Source organism: Sebastes fasciatus, chromosome 24 (genome assembly GCF_043250625.1).
Source record: "Sebastes fasciatus isolate fSebFas1 chromosome 24, fSebFas1.pri, whole genome shotgun sequence".
NCBI lineage: Eukaryota > Metazoa > Chordata > Actinopteri > Perciformes > Sebastidae > Sebastes > Sebastes fasciatus.
In genome coordinates this window covers 15,639,393-15,662,899 of record NC_133818.1, presented here as the reverse complement: position 1 = coordinate 15,662,899, position 23,507 = coordinate 15,639,393, and the positions used below count along the sequence as shown (strand labels likewise).

At 41.8% G+C, this 23,507-nt stretch overlaps 2 protein-coding genes across 2 annotated transcripts; one reads left to right on the top strand and one right to left on the bottom strand.

Moving 5' to 3' along the window:
* The first annotated feature begins 5,523 nt into the window (after positions 1-5,523).
* Positions 5,524-7,867, top strand: LOC141762888 (B- and T-lymphocyte attenuator-like). The gene is made up of 5 exons (XM_074627047.1): positions 5,524-6,085; positions 6,553-6,876; positions 6,998-7,045; positions 7,152-7,253; positions 7,363-7,867. The coding sequence occupies exons 1-5, from the start codon at positions 6,007-6,009 to the stop codon at positions 7,455-7,457; spliced, it is 648 nt and encodes a 215-aa protein (XP_074483148.1). The 5' UTR covers positions 5,524-6,006; the 3' UTR covers positions 7,458-7,867.
* Positions 7,868-14,643: 6,776 nt separating this feature from the next.
* LOC141762884 (sodium/potassium-transporting ATPase subunit beta-233-like) lies at positions 14,644-23,203 on the bottom strand. The gene is made up of 6 exons (XM_074627039.1): positions 22,961-23,203; positions 19,739-19,867; positions 18,104-18,259; positions 17,669-17,853; positions 16,343-16,426; positions 14,644-16,240 (listed from the first exon to the last, which is right to left on the bottom strand). Exons 1-6 carry the CDS (start codon positions 23,049-23,051, stop codon positions 15,980-15,982), a joined length of 906 nt encoding a protein of 301 aa, XP_074483140.1. The 5' UTR covers positions 23,052-23,203; the 3' UTR covers positions 14,644-15,979.
* Positions 23,204-23,507: the final 304 nt, after the last annotated feature.

The following is a 23,507-nucleotide window of genomic DNA, read 5'->3' as shown; positions in this document are numbered from 1 at the left end:
AGACGGTGAGGAGAAGTCACGGTGAGCTCGGGATGAATCCCATATTGTTCCTCGTTTATTCTTCGTCCGTCACATCCAACATGAGACTGACAGGAGGGCTGATGTTCACATGTATAAATCCTCAATATATCTCTCTTCTAAGACATGTCACAGGAGCAAACAGCACTCATCACAGATCTTCCCCTTCTGTTCATCCACTCTGCATTACCTCAGAGGATGAAGGGAGGAGGGAGGAGGAGGAGGAGGAGGAGGAGGAGAAGGAGGAGGAGGAGGAGGGAGAGGGAGGAAGGATAATTTTCTATGCCTAGGAGACATTTCATTGTAGTGAGACCATTTTTCTTTCTAAACTTGACCTCACTGTATAAAATGACCTGTGGTGACCTCTAGGATAATCACAGCCTCATGAAACTTTACAGCCACAAACTAGAGACCTAGAGCATTCAGAGGATGGATGGATCAAACTAGAGACCTAGAGCATTCAGAGGATGGATGGATCAGACTAGAGACCTAGAGCATTCAGAGGATGGATGGCTTTCCTAGCTAGATTGACAATAAGGGGTTTTCTGAGCAGTTTACACAACAGAAGTGCTCGCCATCCAAACGGCATCTCCAGGTTCCCAGCTATCTGCCCCTAAAGACACCCTGTACCCCCTTAAAAAAGACAAAAACGTGTCTGTTGTGGGTCTCAGAGGAAGACAGAAACATATTTGTATGATGTCTCAAATGAAGAATAATTTGACGGGCATGTTTTTTTGCTATAAATGTCACCGGGTAGATAAACAGGACTGATCGGAGTTGGAGCCTCCTCTTTATTTATATCCCTTCCAGTTGGAGTAAATCCTCTTAGTGTGTGGACGGCTAAAGTGAGACATCAGACTCCACCTCCAGCAGCCTCAGCTAATCACTGCGTCCCTCCGTCCCCCCTGGACCCTGAGCTCAGTGGGTGACAGCTGGGGGCCGCTGGGGAAGTGAGAGCAGCTGATCAGTTAGAGGTGCAAACAGAGAATACATCATCAGTCAGTCCTATGGTGCTCATCAAGGTCATTTCTTTAGTCTATTGTTATGTATTTGAGTTAGATGTCTGAAATAAGGTCTGTGGTTAATGTCATGTGACCGTGGACGTTAGCTTTTGTACTTCTGCTGATTGCATTTACTCTGAAAAAAATCATGTTAATTTGTGAAGATTATCTTGATGAACAAAACGTGTAAGTATCATAAACGTGTGTTTTGCCACAGAGCTTATTTTCTGCAGTAATCCAAAACCCAATGGTGAAATCCCATTGGCTTTTTGTGGAGGGAACCCAGGGCGATGCTGACTATCTGGTTTGGCTGCAAAAATACGTCATCCCTGGAGCACTCTGTGTTGTTTGCTTTGCACGGACCATCATTAAGTTTCAGTTTTGATCCTCCGAGGAAAAAGGTTAGGGCAGCCCTGTTCTAGTTTGAGGGCTTTTGATGTTTTTTTTGCATCATTTTATACACATTTCTCCCAAAAAAATCAACCTGAGATAGTTGGTATCTTTGGTAACTTGGGGACTCAACTTGAATTTAAAAACCTGCACACCCACACAGGTGTTTAACTATGTTGTGCCTGTTATCATTCTTATTAGTCCTCATGTAGAGTAATTCCCCACATAGATTCAATCAATCAGAAGAACTTAATGCTGTTGGGTTAGACAACATGAGGCGGTAACATGTCATGAATTATGTTAAAAACTGAGACAATGATTGTTATTTAATGAGTTTTTATATATATATATATATATATATATATATATAAGCGGTCTTCATGTGCTGGTGAGGTCGGTCTGCAGCCACACAGCAGAGTCTAGATTAGCTGCTGTAAATGAGATTAGAGTTAATCTGTTGATGCGTCTCGCTGAGCAGATAGAGAACAAGTGATGGATCACAATTCACACTGGTGATGTTGATGTGGCTGCTGTGGAGGGAGACATGTTACAGTTAGCAGATTTAATGATATTTAGAGTACATTGAAAACTCTGGAGCCTAATGACAGGGATGAGCTTTGTCAGGCAGACTGTGTCGTCATGTTTTTGGTGAGTTAGGTTAACCCTCTGAGACCCACATAGACCTATTTTTGTCTTATTTATGGGGGTACAGGGGGTCTTTAGGGGGAGATAGCAGGTCAGCTGTAGATGTCACATAGAAGTGGTGTACATCATCTGAAAGCTGGGAACCTGGAGATTAATTTGAGCACTGTGTGTCAAGTTGTCCTAGTCATAAATCCGAAATACACACGAATTAATCAACAATTAATTAATTAAAATTAATTGTGAAAGTGTATAAGGGCTTAGAACATTATGATGGTCATTCCCATACTCTATTATGTCTCACAAATTGGGTTGGTACCATTTGTTTCACAGATTTGGTGCTAAATTTAACCCTTTTTTTAATAAAAAAATTATCAATAATCCCTCCAAAATACCACATTAAGACACCAAGACCTTGAGGAACACCGTAGAAAAAGCTATGCTGTGATTTGGGATCAAAAACTTTGGACATTTGGACATTTGGAGATCATGACAGATGTGGGCTGCAGGTTCCTCTGAGCTTTGCTCATCAGGAGTCATTGGTGGCACCTGGTGATCACCCTCAGCTGTTGATAATCAGCCTGGCTGGGAGGCTTTATAAGCAGGTCGGCTGCTCAGTTGGTTGTGTGTCTGCAGAGGGTCCACACCTTCAGTTGGCACTCTGGGTTTACACTGTGTTCAGTGATTTTATGTGTTTTGTGGGGTTTTGATTTTGCACATCTTTAGCCAGCCTCTACTTCTCTACTTACATCTCATTTGGATCTGATACCTTCTTTGTTGGTCTGTCATTTCTGGTAGATTTAGTAGGTGGCTGTGAGGAGTTATATTCCCTCAGTCTCCTTTTTGAATGCAAGAGACCCTTTTATTATTATTTCTGTGTGCAGTTTTGTTAGTTTCCCAGTAGCATCCCCTGTTTTTTGGGGAAGGTAACGCTGTGATTATCCTAGAGGTCACCACAGGTCATTTTATACAGTGAGGTCAAATTTCAAAAGGTGGTCTCACTACAAAGAAATGTCACCTATGGGGACTAACATCATCACACATGAATACAGTTGGACTCAGAGTAGAGTAGATAGAGTCTCAGCTTTACAGTGATACACAATTGATGTAATTCTAAGACTGTTTAGGGACCCCAGAATGCAGAAATATTCAAATACATCGTTTTAGAATATTTATACTGCATTCAAAAACTACATGTGGTAAAGTGGGCATGTCTGTAAAGGGGAGACTCGTGGGTACCCAGAGAATCCATTTTCATTCACATATCTGGAGGTCAGAGGTCAAGGGACCCCTTTGAAAATGGACATGAAAGTTTTTCCCCGCCAAAATTTGGCATAACTTCGTAGCGTTATCTGGCTTGAAAAGTCGGCCCACAACAACCTCTGAGAGACAGAACAAACATTGACACGTGCGTCACGTGTTGCTGGATATTGGTAGGAAAACAAACAAAAAGGATCAATAGTCTCATAAAGTGATTGTACGTAAATAAAAACTAAATAAAAATGGATTCCGTGCTAAGTTAGTGAATGAAAAGCACCGATCGTCTCAGACACGTCGGCGTTCTGCTCTGTCTGCAGCCTCAGCGAGTCTCTCCTGCAGGGATCAGATCTGTTGAAGCTGGTCTCCAGGCTGCAGCGCTCATTTCATGATACTGGAGATCACCCGTAGATAATCACTGGCCCCATGTGCATTTATAATTGCTAAGCTGCTCCGTATTCAGCTTGTTGTCTCTAGTGTTTCCCAGGTTGCACTGCTCACTGAATCACCTCGCTGTCAGGAGAAAGTCAACACACTGATTTACTACTTTGAACCATGAAACCTCTTGATGGATCGCATAGAACAGTTTAATATTCTCTGATATGAAGAATAACACTGAAACACTTCAGAGTTGTGATGAAAACTGCAGCCTCTAGGAACCAATGGGGGGCTTGAGACCACACTGGCTGCTAGTTGATGACAGATTGAGTGAAAAGGCTTGGAATGAGTCAGCTGAAGGGCTGAATCCTGGAGGTTGATACCAGTAAAACCAAACTGTGACATCATTGTTGTCATCAGTTCCCAGTGCTGCTGATGTGTTAACAAGCTGCTGACAGACAGCACTGATCTGACTCACCAATTATATTCATTACAGCCTCAGAGGCAGCGCTTTCTGCCTCCCCACAGGACCATAGTGTCATGGTGGCTCCTCCTCTACCTCAGACACCTGCAGGGCCCCGAGTCAGTTCAGTTCACTTCCATAAAAGAGGACAGTCTAGCCTCACGGAGACACAAACTAATATTGCGTTTGGTTGCTCATCATCAGCCTGTAAATAAAAAAAGCAATCCAAGTGAACACTTGAGTGCACCAAATGCAGGGGCCGGCTTAAGGCATAGGCCATATAGGCGGTCGCCTAGGGCGCCACCTCAAGGGGGGCGCTGGTCGCCCTCTAAAAATGCCATTAGGATCACAAGTACACAGATGATCTGTCTCATGCACTAATGTCAGGATATAGTGAACATTTTATAAAAAATAACATTTTATTACATTTACTCAAAGTTACCAGCTGCAGCTTTAATATGGCAAATCTGCTTGTCTGTCAGCCATGTAATATTGAAGGCTTTTCTTTAGACTAGGAGTACAATTGGATTTTCTCCTCTTGTTTGCAGTTGTCGTGGCCCTTGACTCCAAAGAGCATTACAGAGTGCTGCAGGGATGACCTATTTCTGTTGGCCAACCAGGAAGTTAGCATCGCCCTGGGTTCCCTCCACAAAAAGCCAATGGGATTGTTCCATTGGGTTTTGGATTATTGCAGAGAATAAACTCTGTTTTCAATATCTTCCTTTTAAAGCTGAAGTAGGCGAGATTGGAGCAAATATGATTAAAAACGCCATCTGCAAGATTTCACAGACTGGAGGAAAACAAGCAGTAAGAGCTGATCTGAGGCGTGCTGTCCATCTGCCGTCTATGAGAGCCGGCTGTCAATCACTCGCCAACTCCGACCAAAAGGTCAAACTAGGCAGCGCTGATCAAATATGAATCAATATTCTGTTACGTTAATGCCTATTTCTCTCCTCAGATGTTTTCAGAATCATCTTGTAGTGCACGGTTTAGCTGTAAAATGAGAAAGTTTGTGACGCCGCCGTCATTCTAAAATCTGGTGAAGGAACGTCAAGTTTAAGTCACATGACCGGAGCACAGCCAATAGGAACACTCTCTTAATGAACTGACCTGTGATTGGTCAAAGTCTCCCGTCACAGGCTAGATTTTCTAAAGCCTGAAAACAGAGCCATGAGGAGGAGCAGATGTCTAGTTTTCTCTCAGAATACTTGAATTACAATATGCTGAAAGGTTATTATGGAATTTTTGCCCAATAATACCAAAAATATACTGACTACTGAAGCTTTAACAGACTATAGTGTTTCCTAACTGTCAGATTGTTTAACAGCACTGATCCAGATGCTGTTCATCTCCTGATCTCCTAAAACACCAGAGGATTTCTTCTTCTTCTTCTTCTTCTTCTATACAAGATGCTACACATCATTTTTGTTTTATGGTACTGCTTCTTTATTTAATTTAGTTTAGCATTGTGAGCACCAGCTTTTACTGATGTGGTCATTTGATGTTTATAACACTTGTTTTTATGTCTTCAGTGAGGTCAAGTGATGTCCTGAGGTTATTCTTTGGTTTCATGTGAACTCACCAAAGCAAACTCCTTTTAACCTTATTAACCCATTTGTGCCCAAAGACTATTCTATATAAGGAAACATGTCACAACGTTTGTTCTGATTGGTCAAATGTCCCTTTCTGTGCTGTGATAGGTATGTTGAGTGTGATGGGGGTTTTGCATACGCCAAAGACCAAGGTAGTCAAACGCAGGAAGTAAAGTAAACCACACATGTCCCATGTAGTGTGATCTCTAGAGCAGACATGCAGTGATAGTAGAAGTGGATAGCTGGTTTTTGAAGTGGTTCCACCATGAGACCCAACTACTGCCTGACCATCCTTCATGTGTCCATCTTCGCGGCGCTCCTCTTCTTCACTTTGGATGCTGATGGTAAATTTTTCTTTGTCTCAATCTGAGTAGGTCTTTGTTTCTGTCTTTTTTTTCCTCTGTCGCCGAGTAACGTATTTAGGAATAGGAATCAGATAAATTATGTTTTGCATGTTAAAGGTTAAAAATTGAAACTGTTTCAAATATATTTATTATACCTCACGTATGAAATCCAGAGCAGGCGTACAGAAACAGCCCAAAGACTCAACAGCGCTGCATTAAAATGAAGAACGAAAACTAGACGTTTATGAGTGTGTAGATGTCTGATAAAATAAAAGGTGCAAAATAATAAGCCATACTTCTTATACAACAATTTCAGGCAGTAGAAATGACTTCAACCACTTCATTCCTACAGACTGATTTTTAAAATGTTAGACACTTTTTCCACTGCTTTCACATTGTGTCTGGTATCAGACTGTCCATCAGACGGGGACACATTGTCTGATCATTTTGTCATTTTCCTTTTGCAGGTGACGATTCAGATTGTGAAGTTGAAGTTAAAGTACACCGTAACACGATTTATGGAGTTGCCCTTGGAGGAGACCTTGAGATTCACTGCACTGTTGTTTTCTGCAACTATCCACCACCAACAGTCACCTGGTATAAACTTAATAAAACAGTTGTCCCTGTCAACGTCAGCAGCAGCAGTCACATTAAAACGGAGTTGGAACTTTTAAAATATTTAGAAGGGAGGTCGTTGTTGATCTTTCAAAAAATACTCAGAAGTGACTCAGGTGTGTATCAGTGTGGAGGTGGAAGCAGTCTCAGTCATAACATTAACGTCACTGTCTATGGTGAGTATGATTTTCTACACAGAAAGACTAAACCTATACATGACTGAAGCTGTTATAATGAAGCCATTTCCCAAATAATCAGATTATGTTGTGGCAAATAAACAATCTGAATGTTTTTCAGATTATCGCATGCACACCACCGTTACACGGACGACTTCAAAACTGGCAAGTAAGAAAACTTAATTCACTCTGGTATTTTATTTTCATGAATTAACCTTTCATACATCCATGATACTTCTTTGATGCCAAATCAAACGTCCTCTTTTACCTTCCAGCAATTGAGTACTCCTGGCGGTTTGTGTACCATGTTGTCAGGATCACGCTGTTCGTCATCTTAGTGATAACTTTCTGTGTCGCATCAATGTGTGGGTGTAAAGGTGAGAATTTTAGGTCTCATCTGAAAAACAAAACAGTAAAAAAAAAAAAAAGATGACACAAAACAATGAGAATAAATACGTAATACAGTATCTGATCTCTCCTGTGCAGGAAAATCCAGGGACACACCGAGCCGCCGCCAGCCCTCCCATGATGCCTTGCCTACCACCCATATCTATGATAACGTCCGTTTGTCTGCACTTTGAAATCAATCTGCTAAGTTCAAATGATTAATATCAAAACATTTCGCATTCATTTACAGGTTTTGCAACCTGTAACGTGTATCTGATTTATTCATATATTTTTTTTATCAATGTGTTTTGTATTGATTGAGTTTTAATGCCATTAAAGTAATCATTGTTTTTACATTGACAATATATGGTACATTTGTACATAAATTATGTGTTTACTGAGGTGAATAACGTTGAATATTGCTGTTTACTCCCTTCTGTGTTTTTTGTATTCCTGTAAATGAAGCCGTAATAACACAGAAGTGAAATTTCTCACTTCTGTGTTATCGTGTGGTCGTGTGCAGAGCGCAACACATAGTTTTGCTTCCTGTACGGACACCACAGTGTCTTTGTTCGCACGTTTGGCGCAGATACCCCTTTATTAAATGCGATTGTCTCTTTATCTATATTGGCGTGTGTGTGTGTGTGTTTGCGCCTCTGTTCTTTATGAACCTTTGATGTTGATCATGAAAACAGGAAGCAGAATTAAACCACATGTCACACACTGATCTCATGGTTAGAAAACAAATTAACAACAAGACTAAGAGTGAGGCCTAAGTACTGCGTTCAGCTAAATGTTAACACATCTTAGTTTAGCGTGTTAGTCCCACTGCGGGACTAATAAAGGAATATCTTATCTTATCTTAGCATGCAAACATTTGCAAATTAGAACTGAACATCAACTATACCTTTAAGTTCACTTGTAGTATAGTTCATAGAATAGTTGCAGCACAAAATACAACTTGAATATAACTAGATGTGTCCTCAAAGTTTACTACTCTTACATGTAAAGTACACTTAAACGTATACTTTTATTAACTAAACAGTGGGCCAATTTAGTCCCAAGAAGTATCGAAGTAGTACACTTACAAGTATACTACGGGTACATTGATATTAGTATACTTATTAAATAAATTATCCTTGGGAATATACTTAAAGTATACTTAAGTTTACTTCATAAAATAAACTTGAGGTATATTTCTTTGACTGAGCTTGTTTTGCTTTTTGGGTTTGAAAATCCTTCCAGGTGGAGAGATAGATGCTTTCTACACTCAGCTAAAGAAGTCTTGACCAGGTTCCTGTCATTTCATATAGCTGATGCAGCACTGCTGCCCTCTAGTGTTCAGGTATGTAGCATGTCTCAGGGTAGAGCAGGACAGGGAAGACAAAACGGTATATAAGTTGTGTATTAATTAGGGCTGTCAATCGATTAAAGGGAGATTTGTCAAGTATTTAATACTCTTATTAACATGGGAGTGAACAAATATGCTGCTTTATGCAAATATATGTATATATTTATTATTGTAAATCAATTAAGAACACAAAACAATGACAGATATTGTCCAGAAACCCTCACAGGTACTGCATTTAGCATAAAACAATATACTCATATAACATGGAAAACTGCAGCCCAACAGGCAACAACAGCTGTCAGTGTGTCGGTGTGCTGACTTGACTATGACTTGCCCCAAACTGTATGTGGTTATCATAAAGTGGGCAAGTCTGGAGGTCAGAGGTCAAGGGACCCCTTGTGAAAATGGCCATACCAGTTCTTCCTCGCCAAAATGTTGCTTAACTTCGGAGCGTTACAAAACATAAAGTCAAATAGCAAAAGTCTCTTTATATAATGCATAAGTCATTGGCTAAGTACTATGAGTTAAAGAAAACGTACAAGTATACTTACAGTAAAAACTATTAAACTAGTAGTTTACTGAGAGTATACTTTAAAGTGTACTTTCATAAACTATAAAGTGGGCTACACGGATATAACTAGTAAACTAACAGTATCCCTACGTAGTTCACTTCATAGTATAGTTGCAGTACAAAATACAACTTAGATGTAAACTAGTTGTATTCTCAAAGTTTACCGTTCTTACACTTAAAGTACACTTAAAAGTATACTTTTCTAGACTAAAAAGTGGGCCAATTTAGTACTAAGATGTATTGAAGTAGTACACTTACACGTTTATTCCTAGTATACTTACGACATAAAGTATACTTGAACGTTACTTAAGTTTACAAGGAGAAATACCCATGTAGGTCAAATGAGAAAAGAGAACACTCTGTTCTAAGGGTGGCATTACCAAAAGAGGAAACACCGCTTGGTGTTTTAATTTGAAAGAAATGTTAAATAGGAAGAAAAAGAAGACTTGTCAGTGAGTCTGTAACTAAACAATGTGTGATAGTGATTTATCAGCAGCTAATCATGTAAGTGATATCACAGTATGACAGGAACAAAGCTATCAGAGGGACATCCCCGCTCTGTCCTGCCAGCCAACCCTGCAGCATCTGTGTGTCACGTGATAGAGGGTAATCAGTAACGATAACCTTGTGATGGTCGACAGTGCGTGAACGAGATAGGGGTCAGACTACTCCCTTCCTCCGTCTCCTCACATTATGGAGGGTGACCCTGCTGACATTATACACAAGATGGGCTGACTCTCGCTCGGTGTAGTCCGGTTACACTTGTGGTGGGCCTGCCTTGTTGCCATGGAGCTTGTTTGTTGCTGTTTGCTAACCAGGTGTGAGTTGAGGTGTGCTGGTGAGAATCCAGAGGGTCCTTGCATATATATAGAGAGAGAGAAAATGAAGATTATTTAGGAAAATCCATGTTACTAACCAGTGTGACCTACACCCAGGGGCCCAGTGTGTCACATTAGTTTACCTTTACAGTTTACCTTTCATGTACTTACCAGAGGTATACTTAACTTAAGCATACTTGGCTTATACTGACAAGCATACTAAACTTCTATCACTATCACTATCTATCGATAAAGCACTATCTAAACTTACAAGTAGAGTTGCAGTAAAAAACAATTCAACTAGTAGTTTACTGAGAGTATACTTTAAAGTGTACTTTCATAAACTAAAAAGTGGGCTACAAGTATGTATCTATAGTAAACTAACAGTATACCTATAAGTTAATTTCATAGTACAGATGCAGTACAAAATACAAATTAGATGCAGTTTAAAGATTACTATTCTTACACTTAAAGTACACTTAAAAGTATAATTTTATAAACTAAAAAGTGAGCCAATTTAGTCCCAAGAAGTATTGAAGTGGTACGCTTACAAGTATATTACTAGTGCATTGATATTAGTGTACTTACTACATAAAGTATGCTTGGGAAATATACTTGAACTTAAGTTTACTTCATAAAATAAAGTTGAAGTATACTACTTTTCCCCCCTCTTTGTTTACCTTTTTTTTTTTTTTTAACGCCTCCGGGCTTTCCCGGAGTGTTTTAACATCACAAAACTATGAATTGTGGGTAATTCCCTCAGGGCAAAAGTCTGCAGAAATGGGGGTGTGCATAAAGGGCTCAAATGTCTGCGAGAGAGCCCTCGAGCTTGACGACACTTGACGATGTGACAGTGGGACAGCCCTTAACCCGAAATGGACTTTGCGAGAACGCACCTCAAAGTCAGCGACCCTGTTCAGACCTGATATTAACATGCGTCCCATCACAAGTGTACAGCTCTAAGTACGCCTGTTCACACTTGGCATTAGAATGTGTCGTCTTAAGTGGCCACTTGTGACCAGATCTCTATATGCAAATGAACACTTAGACTTGTGAGTCCATGTGGACATTTGGATTGGACCCTAGTGGTCTCTTTGTGTCTCTTTGTACTGTAGTTGGTCTTTTTGTGATATTTTGGGCCTGTGGCTGGTGGACCTGTTCAGTAATCCATCCATGGCTACACAGTGTCAATCTAATCTACAGATATTATTGGATATAGAAGTATAAAGTAGCAGAAGTTGGAAATACAAGAACGAGTAGCTCAAAATGTACTTACTACTACTACTGACATGAATACTGTATTACTGCAGGAACTGTGGCCATCGTAAACTTTATCTCATGATAGGAGACACACATTCATGTCCCCGCCCTGTGGACAATCAACTGGAGAAGAATGTAATAATGTGTGAAACCATGTTTTTCACACACATGTTGTTCAGTGTGAAGAACAACAAAGGTGACCTTTGACCCTGTCGTGACTTTACATCACATGCAGCATGAGTTTAAAACTCCGAAATCAATCAATCGCATGTTCCAGATGAATTATCCATAACGACAGACTGAGCCAGCAGGTTCCCAGGGGGTCAGAGGTGGGATAAAGTTGTTCTTCATGTTAACTGTGTTCCTCAGTGCTCAGTGGAGACACCGTGTCCTGACAGTGTGATGCTATCTCACTGCTCCATTACTGTTATCTGAAGCCCCGTGAACAGACTCCCTGGCTCTCTCTTATTCTTTTCTTTCCACACTGTCTCCATCTTTTTACAGCTGTACCCCAAACAGTCTTCACCGAGGACATACTGTATATTTATCCGTCCTGTTCAGGGTGATAGATAGTTGGAGACTTTCATTAACAGGCATATGTATCCCGTATATCCTTTGCTCCCATTAGAATTTGACAGCAGCCTCAAAATAACTGTTGTTATATGTGGCCAGGTTCATTTAAAATGATATGGAGCCATGTATAGATTTAGCAGCCTGTTCCACTTGGAATATGGACGGAATGATCCAATGTAAAGTTTAATTTATACTGCTTTTTTTGTAATGTGTGAGGCTTGTCTTAGCCTGTTTTTATTATTTGTATTGTATTTATTGCATAAAAAAACTGCCTAGTTGGTCAGGACTCTCTTGAAAAGGACACTTGAATCTCTTTAATGAGGCTTTTACCTGGTTTAATAAAGAAAAAATGAAGGGCAGCATGTGATTGGTTAGCACATGAAGTCAAAATGGATCTGCCACGTGGCATTCAAATGAAAACATATTTAGGAAGAGTTGAGACAGGAATACACTGGATATGCCTTTACATTCTCAAGCCAGTTGCCAGAAAACATGTTGACATTGTTCGTTTCTGCAAGAATACGTTGCATGTTTATGGTTTCAAGCTTGCAGAAATGCACATTGACACATGGGCAAAGTTAGGCAACCAAACCACTAGGTTAAAGTTAGAAAGAACATCATGGTCTGTGTTAAATAATAACATATCAAGGGATGTGATTAAGATATTTAATCACGATTAATCGCATGATTGTCCATAGTTAATCGCAATTAATTGCAAATTAATCGTACATTGTTCAAAATGTACCTTAAAGGGAGATTTGTCAAGTATTTAATCCTCTTATCAACATGCGAGTGGGCAAATATGCTGCTTTATGCAAATTTATGTATATATTTATTATTGGAAATTAATTAACAACACAAAACAATGACAGATATTGTCCAGAAACCCTCACAGGCTCAAATCATAAAGCAGTGGTAGTGTTCTGCAAGGTTTAATTACTGTTTTTGAGAATGTAGTCTGGTGACTTTGAAGACAGCGATATAACATCCTCAGTTCCCCGTCGTAAAGGTTTGTCTGATGGTAAAGTATAGCGGTGAGCACATTCTAAATATAGTGTACACTTTAACTGATTTTTTTTATGTGCTGCTTCCGTCCACAGCCGCTTTACCTCGCCTTCAGACAGCCCTTTCTCTTCAAAAGCCACCAGACTCCATTCACAAAAACAGTAATTTTACCCCACAGAACGCGAGAGTGTACATACAACCCCACTTCAAAACACCCATACTAACCCTTCCAGTTATTTCCAAACTTAGCACAGCTAACTGTGACTCAACTACTGTTAGCGACAGCATTAGGAACATACTTTCAACCCCTTCACCCTCTTCTTGTTTGACCTCCGAGATGAATGAATGAACTGTTGTTGGCTCAGGAGGAGGAGCAGAGTGACTGGACGATTTCTGTTACCACTCAGTCATTCAGCTCTCGGTGTTGCAGGCAGGACGAGGCCGCTGGATCAGTTGCAGGCACATGGCTCTGTAATTACAGGAGGTAGCTGCTTAGTAGTCGCTAACAGAGGGATGTTGTTTCAGACACACCACCAGAGAGCAGAGAGTGTGTGCATGTTGCTTTCCACCAGGTGCTCTGGTTTCCTCCCATAGTCCAAAGTCATGCAACTAAATTGAGGTGAACTGGGGACTGTAAAGCTTGATTTACTAAGTTACTGTATGTAACATTAATACACTGACTATAAGGATGTATATGGATTGAATATGTAGCAGCGTAATCATGCGAAAACCTACGTCAAGTCTCGGGCAGACCCATTATTCTAACCTTGGGTCAATGATTTCTGGTCCACCTTGGATCTGACTACAATGGTCTAGGTGTAATAACTGGGACTGGACCCAAGATCAGATTTATGATCGATACAAGTTGCTTCTTTAGTCCGAAAGACATCATTGTGTAAAGAGATGAATCAATGAAGAATGTCAGTAATCCAGTTAGTCAACTACAGACAACGATAGCGTCTACTGGAGCTGCCAAAACCAGTTACCTTTGACTTTGTACAAACTATACTTTTGAAACTCTGCTTGTTGTTGTATTTTGGCCAGTAACAAGCCAGCGGTGGTTTAGCCTTAGTTTGTTTCACTAGCGTTTGCATGATTGCCAAAGAAAAGTATAAATGAATGCCTCTGTTAACCCCCTGAGACCCGCTGGGCGATCCCCACCGACTTTACTGTCTTTCAGAGGCTCTAGCAGGTTTACAGCTATCATATGAAACTAAAAAAAGAATCCATCGGTTCCAACCATATCATACAAGCTTGTCCGCTAAATAACGCTCCAAAGTTGGGCTAAATCTTGTTGAGGTAAAACTGTCATGGCGATTTTCAAAGGAGTCCCTTGATCTCTGACCTCCAGATATGTGAATGTAAATGGGTTCTATGGGTACCCACAAGTCTCCCCTTTACAGACATGCCCACTTTATGATAATCACATGCAGTTTGAGTTACGAGTTTGTACAATTCCATTTGATAGATGAGTTATTTTCTATCACGTAAGTAATTCAATTCATTTAAACCTACGATACACACTCATCTGCTGAGCGTCTAGCAGCGATTATAGCTGAACTATCCAGATACTAAGTAACTGGAGGAAAAACTTTATCTTTTTTACTCCTCGTAGATCTTAAACCCTTTAATATAATACCGACTCGTTGTAATCGGTTGAGAAATATAGACGTTATAGTGATTTTTATCCAGAGATTTTGCCCTGTCCAATATGGCGGCCCAATGCAGCGTCTACCATAATGTCTATGGTTTAGGGTGTAGATCAGTGAACATGGCACAATATAAAAGAAAACACACAAGAGAAAGGTCCATTATGGTTTTATTTGTTTCTATCTTTGATTAAATGACAAAGCTGGATGAACTGATGGGAAGTTGACTGATGTTCAAGTCGAGTGTTTTACATCAACATGAGATCCTATGGAATATTAAAGCCAACATCATTAATCATCTAAAGCCACCGAGCTCTGGAAGAACTCACATCTTTTTTCTTAAAATGCATGAAATCAGGTCATTGTGGAATTAAACCTGGTCATTCTACACCTAACTACATTCATGGCCAAAACACAAATCAAGAGTTAACCGCTGAGGTTGCAAGGCGAGACACTGACTTTAGCACTTAACATGATGAGATCCTAAAAACGAGTACCGTATTGCTTCTGATAGACTCTCTTCAACTCGTCACTTTGGTATTGCATTTATACATTACAATATTCTGCAAAGAAAACAAAATGTACAACTGCATAAATATAAAATTCTTCCACCATGTTTAATGGCTAAAACATTCAGAGAGTTACACCACAGTGCTGTGATGAATCCAGCAAAGACAAATCTTCTTGAGTTAGCACCGTCGCCCATACAGCAGGCTGACAGGCCGGACACACAACTCGACATCGAAAAAAAAAGGCAAAAATCAAAGTAGAAGGCATGAAACCAAGTAATAAAACCCCTTCACACATTTAAATGATTCAACAAGGCAAAACAAGGAAAGAAAAGTACAAAGAGTCTCCCGTGATCAGATGCAAAAGACGAATAAAAAGAGGAAAGAAGTTCCCTGGAGTGCAGCCTTTTCCTTACACAGATCAGTACCATGTCAGACCATTTCAATCATTAAGTAAGTGGGAGTGCGTGTTCATGTCACACAAACCACAAGAACTGCTAAAGCTTGAAGATAATGAGGTGTTTTTTTTTTTTTTTGGAAGGACCAGATTTTTGCGACTACCCAAAAATATCTACTGGAACCACACGAGGCAGCGATATGCAGAGGGGACGAACATAGCTCGCTACACGTCAGAGATGGATTTCAACTTTACAGTCATCAATGAACAATGTCCCATGGCTTGTGGAAAAGTCTCATTTACAGCTGAATAAATATTTTTATTAGGCTACTTTTCCTCTAAAATTACATTCTAACGCTAGACAGAAGTGTAGAAGCTAGTGATGAAAGCAGACAAGATTACACATCGGTCCCCTATCAGGTATCATTTATTCATTCAAGACTATTTGTGATTGACTTAACCGCTACAGCCTACCCACCCCTCACTTATAATCTCCTACATTAGTATTTAGTTGGGGGCAGAGGGGGGGGGGGGGGGGGGGGGGGAGGGGCGGCCTGGGAAAGTGCTATGGTCCTGATGTCGGTCATAAACTGCTGATTGTAAACTTGACGTCAAAGCGTCCCTGGTAGCGGTCCTTATCGCTGTAGTCGATGTTTTCTCCGAACACTTTGCACTCGATGCGCAGTTCAGTGTTCATGGTCAGGTTGGTGAACTGCAGGGCCACCAGCGGCTGCAAGTACTGGGGATGCAGCAGCTTGCCGTAGTAGGGGTAATACTGCAGGGGGAAGCCGCCGCCGATGCCGTAGTACTTGATCTCCCCGATTTTACCGGCATCCTCCTCTTTCTGGAAGGAAGACGAGACAAAAAGAAGATGTTTATAAGAGGACGCGAAGGAAATCACATACAGTTGTACTGAGGCACCGACTTAAAAAAAACAAATGTGTACCTTGTTGGTGCAGTAGATAGGGATGACAAATGGCTGCGCCTTGTATTGAGCCTCTTCAGGGATACTTCCATTAGAGGGAGGAGGCTGAAGAAAGAAGACGAGTTACCACATGGACTGGACACAAATGCTTCAGAGACACAATTTCTATCTGGAACTAACATGTGATCTGGTTCAGTGTTAGTGTAGATGCACGCAAAACGTATCGTGATCAGATCAACCAGCTGAACATCTGGCTCTCACTGTGATCTGATCTCAGCAGGTGTAAATTATATCTCTAGGGCTGTCAAAGTTCACCTGTCAATAACGTGTTAACGCAAATTAGTTTTAACGCCACTAATTTCTAAACGCACCTCGTGAATTTTAGGTTGTAGCGGGCTCAGTTTTAAAGCTAAAGTGAAGATACTGGTATATGAAACCTAGAAAACGTAATGAATCCATCGGTACCAACCGTGTCATAGTAGCTTGTCATGAAGGAGGTTAAATAACGCTCCAAAGTTGGGTTAAATCTTGGCGAGGAAAAACTGTCATGGCCATTTTCAAAAGGGGTCCCTTGACCTCTGACCTCCAGATATGTGAATGAAAATGGGTTCTATGGGTACCCACGAGTCTCCCCTTTACAGACGTCAAGTCAGCACACTGACAGCTGTTGTTGCCTGTTGGGCTGCAGTTTGCCAAGTTATGATTTGAGCATTTTTTTATGCTAAATGCAGTACCTGTGAGGGTTTCTGAAAAATATTTGAAATTGTTTTGCTGTCCAATAATAAATATATACATACATTTGCATAAAGCAGCATATTTGCCCACTCCCATGTTGAAAAGAGTATTAAATACTTGACAAATCTCCATTTAAAAGGTACATTTTGAACAAATAAAAAATGTGCAATTCATTTGCGATTAATCACAATAACTATTTTCGATTGATAGCCCTTTTTTCCCCCTTCTTCTGTCTTTATGAATTGTTTTCGTTCTCGTGACTGAGCCAGCAGTAGTGCTAGCGAGCTTCTCCACCGGCTCTGATGACCTTACAGTCAGTAATGTATAAGGTGGTGGTCGGTGATCGGATGCCGTGATACAGATAAAGTATCCAGAGATGGCAGGTGGAAGTGGAGCGAGGCTCGGGCATCAGATTACACTGTAAGAGTGACTAACTCTCCTCGGGTGACATACAGTCAGCACGGCTAATGCTCTTTACCAACTCGTGATCTATTAATACTCAAATGACATTTTCAGTCTGGTGCTCAATTTCTTGCAGCAAAGAACAATTTTACAAATTTGGACTTTTTTGTCAACGGAACACGACTCCCATTTTGCAAACAGACTTCTTACCTTTGGACGGAAGTTGACGATCCTGTTGAGCTTCACGATCAGGCACGGCTTTCCCTCCTTGAAACCAAACTCGCGGTCCTCGATGCCGGAGCAGGGTCCCAGCAGGCTCCTGTGGAAACGACAGGCCTTCCTGATGCCTACCTCGCTCTCCAAGTCGCCCCTGTTCTTGTAGGTTGCGGGATCCTCTGGAGGGCGGAGTGAAGGGTTAGCTTGGGTGAGGAAATTGTCTGAAAGTCCAGCCTGTCAAATCTGGAAACCTAACCTAGCTTTACATATTTTTAAGTTGTTCAACAAAGTTACAACTCTCCCCAGACACCCAATATATTAAATGAAAACCGTGTCATCGTGGCTGGGGCTCTGTTCTCGTCACATTTCAGGAGGTACCTGTCCAGCTTTGGGACTTTTCTCAGGGATGTAGAAGAGCCAAAAACCTACCTCCACAGTCCTCGTACTTCATCTGGTCCCTCTGCAGTTCTTCGTCATACTTGGCCAGGAAGTCCTTCAAGGCCCTGGTGTAAGGCATGTAGGTCAGCACGTCGTTGAGGTCGAAGGCCAATTCTTGTTTTAAGATTCGTGGGGTGTGTGAAAGGCCTGCAGTGACGACAGATCGGCAGCTTGTTAGAAACAGCAATACTACAGTAATCATGGTCTCTGTCCACTTACACGGACAGATAATGGACGGACGGATGTCTCAGAGTTTCTGTGACACATTCAGGAACCCTGACTGTGTGGGAAATACACATTTTGCCATCTTCTGCAGATTCAGACATGATCAATATTAATGTCGCGTCTGTGCGTCCGGGACACAGATACTGTTTCCTCCCGCTTCCAGTCTCTGTGCTAAAACAGGCTGAATAGGCTGAATACGGACCGGAACCTGCAGTGTCTCTGTACCGGACTCAGATGACACCGATATCATGTGACTCTGGGTAAGAATTAAGAAAGAACATTAATTTAATTCCTGATCCGCGCTGATGTAACTAAATCTATTAGCTGCATGTTTGGAATAACTTTTGATCAGCTGCAGGACGTCAGGTCGTCGACCGGAGAATTCCTCGTGACACACAACTGTGTTTGGGTGACTTCAAATGAACACAAAGCTCACGGATACGCCTCCCGTTTGACGTGGAACTCAAACAGCAGTCGGACAGTAGCCGAGCAGGCTTCCTCCCGTCTACTCAAACAGTTGACTGTATTCCGCCCAGGCTGCGGTGTGTACACAGGGGGAGGCTGCTGTCAGCGCAGGCATACTGGGACCACCATGTGAACATTTATGAGGAGTTTATTTCCAAAAAACGATATGCAGCCATGTTACCTGAGGCGAAGGTGACAACATGACTTTGATTAAGAGATGTGTCACTGAGGCAGAACAGCCGTACGACTGCAGTAATTATCGGATTTGGAGAACCCTGTTTATGTGGAATGTAAACACCATATCTAGGTCTCTGATTACTGTCTGCGCAGGCGCCTCTTTGACCAAGTCAACTTGGAGTTTGTCAGTAAAGACACATTGTGATCATGATGACAAAGATATTAATTAAAGATTCTTAATTAAAAGGGTCCATTTAGTTGCTTTTGCACAATCTTCAAACATATTACATTTATTTCGTGTAGAGCTGCAAGGATTTTTGGAATGGTTGTGAACTATTAAATTAACCGCCAACTATTTTGATAATCGATTAATCAGTTTGAGTCATTTTTTTAAGAAAAAAACAGTAAAAATTCTGATTCCAGCTTCTTAAATGTGAATATTTTCTGGGTTCTTTACTCCTCTGTGACTAAAAAACGGAATATCTTTGAGTTGTGGACAAAACAGGACGTCATCTCGGGCTTTGGGAAACACTTTAAACCATTTTATAGACCATAATAATTGTTAGTTGCAGCCCTAATGTGCTGAATTCATCATGAAACTGCACCATCCAACACTTGGGTGAACTGTTAAACAGCCCCCATGTTCACAAGCATAACATGAGCTCATTCGTTAAGCAGTGTTCTGCAGATGACCTCCTACTCTGTGGTAGATCTGCATGCTGGCATCCTGTCAGACGGGAAGAGGGTGACACTTCTTACCTGGGGGCGAGACTCTGTCCTGCCAGGTGGGCTTGTAGTTGCTCAGGGTGAGCAGCAAGGCTTGGATGGTTCCGATGAAGATTCCAGCCAGGCAGCCGTAGAAAACTACATAGAACAATATAATTTTGACTGTGGAGGAGAAAAAAAAGAAAGTCAGTACAGAGCAAGGTGAAACAGCAAGGTGAGAGGTCACAAAACACGAGTGGGGATCTAGATGGGAAGGAACGACGTGAGGAAGAGGCCAACAACAGCTTCAAGTCTGATCGGACGCGGGTGCTGTCAGGCAGTGCACAGAGGTGACGCACAGGGTGTCATTGTCATCATTAACATTATCAACAATGTCCTCATCATCATCATGAACATCCTAATCAACATCAGCAACACCCTCAACATCATCAGTGTCATCCGGTGCGGAGGTGTTCATGAAAGAGCTGCTGGGTCTTTAGCTTTTTCTTAAAGGTGGAAAGGGACTCTGCGGAGTTTGGTAACTCGTTCCACCACCGGGGGACTGCAGAGGAGAAGAGTCTATCTAGCGACTTAGGGCCCTGTTGTGATGGGAGTACTGGACGCCTTTCATTGGCCGAGCGTTCTGGGCCTGTGAGGCGGTGGAGGGAAATGAACAGCAGAGTGACGTGTGCTGTTTTGGGTTGGTTGAAGACCAGCTGCGCTGCTGCGTTCTGGATCATCTGCAGAGGTTTGAATGTGCATGCAGGAGTGGCTGATTGTAATAATCGCAATTAGATATTTTTTCAAAAATTTTGCAGCCCATAAAAATGATTCTGTCAAACAATAAAACATCCTACTGTCTCATATCACTCCACTAAAAATAGAGCCATAATATTAATCACCTACCATAAACTCTAGATATTATCTCTATTCTACACACTCCACCTGTTCTCCCTGAACCAGGATGGAGCTACTCATTCTGTTAACTTTACAAGACCTACATTACTGTTGAGCAACAACACGATGACTTATACAAAATGTGACACAGGCTATAAGTTATTCACCACCTTGGACTTTCACCATCGTGTGTTATAGAGGGAACTATCCTTCTACAAGAAGTGACTGTCTGGCATATGCATAGACAGTAACTGGTACTTCACCATTACAGCTGTATGGCAGACTGGCAAAGAACCTCACTGACATGTCGGCTTGTGTTTACCAGACGTCTTGCAGGAGACGGAGATTAAGTGCTTTTATGGTCTCACGGGACTATAAAATTACAGACCGTACATAAAACAATTGAGCTTTCTGGCCGTTGAGCCGATTGTTTAACGCTACATGCCACACATGAGGGGTAACACACCACCACCCAGCATGAAACCTGCCATGCGGTGGAGATGCTGCACATTCATGGGGGGTAGAAGGTCAAATTAATGCAGCAGCCAGAAAGTTAACACCACGAGTGACCACGTTCTGCAGACACAAATGGAGAAAAGAACTGCAGTGTGCAGCGGAGCGAAGCTGATGCGGACGCGAGGTTAGACCTGCTGCTGAAACTTTAAATACTTCTGCGATCAATTATTCTGTGCTCAAATGGGTTCACAAAAAAGATGTGAAAACATCCAGAGGTGAATACATAAGAGGAATGTTGCGCGGAAGAAGATTTAATCTGCCCTTTTTCGAGGATGAAAGGTTTTATGGTATTGTAACGACACTTTTAATAACCTAATGTAAAACACATTGTCCATAAAAGTCATCCACGTCTGCACCAGACAGACACCGACACGCTAACAGAGCTCCACCGTGGATAAAACAAAGCCTGCATTCATGATAAAACAGTCCAACAGTGGCAGCCATTGTAATGTCTTTACAGATTTAATTCAACTGTGAAGCCTGTGCTCACAGTAATTACCCTTGGCGCTGTCGGCTCCTCGTTGTAATCAATTTTTAGCGTGAAGATGCTGAATTACAGGTAACAGAGCGTTACAATTCCCCTGCGACGCAATAAATGAAGCACGGCTGAAGTTATCGGATCGGATATCGAGCAGATATTGACTCAAATAGCTGTAGATGTATTTAATTGTTACATTTTTAAGAAGTTACGAATGTTTAAGTCCGGCCTGATGTTGCGTTAAAAGAACGATCCCAGTCACTTATTAATTAAACACTTGCATCGGATCGATACCTGACGCCCAGGTATTGCTATCGGGATCCGAAAAGGTCAGAGCGATGGCGGTGCATCCCTAGCTTAAGTTGACCTTGCAGTTTTGCTGCATGAGGCAAGGTCAAAAGGTCACAACAGCCCGGAAGCAATTAAAACATGACACATCACTTAGAGTTAGATGCGAGGACATTATGATCCAAGCTTGTGTCCTCTGCAAGCATTGTAAAACCTGACATTCCGAGATATCTATAGCATCTCAGCTCAGTGTTCTGCCAAGTAAAACTGAGTCAAAACAGATTTGTTAATGCCGGGATGCCCTTTTTAATCACACCCTCCCAACACAGCACTGCGCATGGCAAACTGATCCCAAGCGCATCAGCATTTTCTCAGATGACCTCAGAAGGACAAATATAATCCCCACACAGCAGCCTCCCTCCTGCAGCAGCCTCACAGACATCATGTCACTGGAACATTGTAATATATTTTGTTACCCAGGTGTTATAGTGTCTAGACAGGAGAGCTGCTGTGTGTGACATTGAGAGGATCGGAACAAGGACATGCGCACTGGCGAGAAACAGGAGAAGGAAAGGTCGAAGAAGTTAATCAGTTGTATTGTTCGGTAGATTACAGTGACATCTGATCAGAGAGGAAGCCGACACGGATCGATAGTCCACTTCCTTGCAGGCCCCCCCATCACCTTGACTCACCTTGACAATGATGCATTTTTAACCCTTTGACTGCCCATTCACAGAACTTGACGTTTTACCCAACAACAAAACAGCCAGTGTGGACAGAACTGAAGTCCAATCTGCAGCTGGCATTGCACTGCAGACCCTCTGCATGCAACTCACAAATAAAGATCTAGCAAAACCACACATATATCACCTTGTTTTAACCACCAAGAAGCTATTTCATCACACTATAACATCTGGGGAGCCATGCGTAAAAGTGTGGCGGTGGAGGTCAGGTAGTGGAGATGGTAGATGAAGTGGTGCAATGGTGCATTTGCGTTCCTGAATGTAGCAAAGTCAAATCGAACAGGTGGCAAAGAAGACACGAGGCTACCTAGGCAACCGTGTTACCACGAGCAACCACCGGACATTTATACTCACACCAACTGCTGCCGGTGCGACCGAGCACCTCTCCTTTCTCAGAGTCCCACAGGAACTTCTTCCATCCTCCGTCGTTTTTGTTTGAAGCCATTTTTTTTTTATTTATTCCCGTGTCAAAAATGTTCCTTTAATTCTGTGGCACAACCACGTCCCGAAGTACAGCAGAGAACCCAGCTCGGTCCGCTGGCAGGCACCGGCATATAAACCGTTTCTCCTCACCGACTCCGCCCGAAACTCTCCAACAAGTTACCTAGGAGGAGGGCAGAGCGGCGGCGGCCAATCAGAGAGCATGGAGACGCCGTGCGTAAACTGTGACGTCAGAGAGACGGACAGAATGCCTATAGATGCAGACATTCAGCTCTTTACACCTCCACACACACACTGCTGGATGAGCTCTGCAGATAAAGTCTGTGGAGGTACAAAGTTATTTCAGGTGTCTACAAAAAAGTGGTCCACAATTTGTCATGTAGGACTGTACACATACACATGTGTCATATAAATAGGGCTGCGTGCATGCATATACACACATACAGTTTGTATATAGTTT

Excerpts from the sequence above, each read along its gene's own strand:
- LOC141762888 (XM_074627047.1), top strand. The coding sequence starts at position 6,007 with ATGAGACCCAACTACTGCCTGACCATCCTTCATGTGTCCATCTTCGCG. Across the intron at positions 6,086-6,552 it reads CTTCACTTTGGATGCTGATG|GTGACGATTCAGATTGTGAA; the intron begins GTAAATTTTTCT and ends TTCCTTTTGCAG. Across the intron at positions 7,254-7,362 it reads ATCAATGTGTGGGTGTAAAG|GAAAATCCAGGGACACACCG; the intron begins GTGAGAATTTTA and ends TCTCCTGTGCAG.
- LOC141762884 (XM_074627039.1), bottom strand. The coding sequence starts at position 23,051 with ATGGCTTCAAACAAAAACGACGGAGGATGGAAGAAGTTCCTGTGGGAC. Across the intron at positions 17,854-18,103 it reads GAAGTACGAGGACTGTGGAG|AGGATCCCGCAACCTACAAG; the intron begins GTAGGTTTTTGG and ends TCCGCCCTCCAG. Across the intron at positions 16,241-16,342 it reads CTATCTACTGCACCAACAAG|AAAGAGGAGGATGCCGGTAA; the intron begins GTACACATTTGT and ends TCTTCCTTCCAG.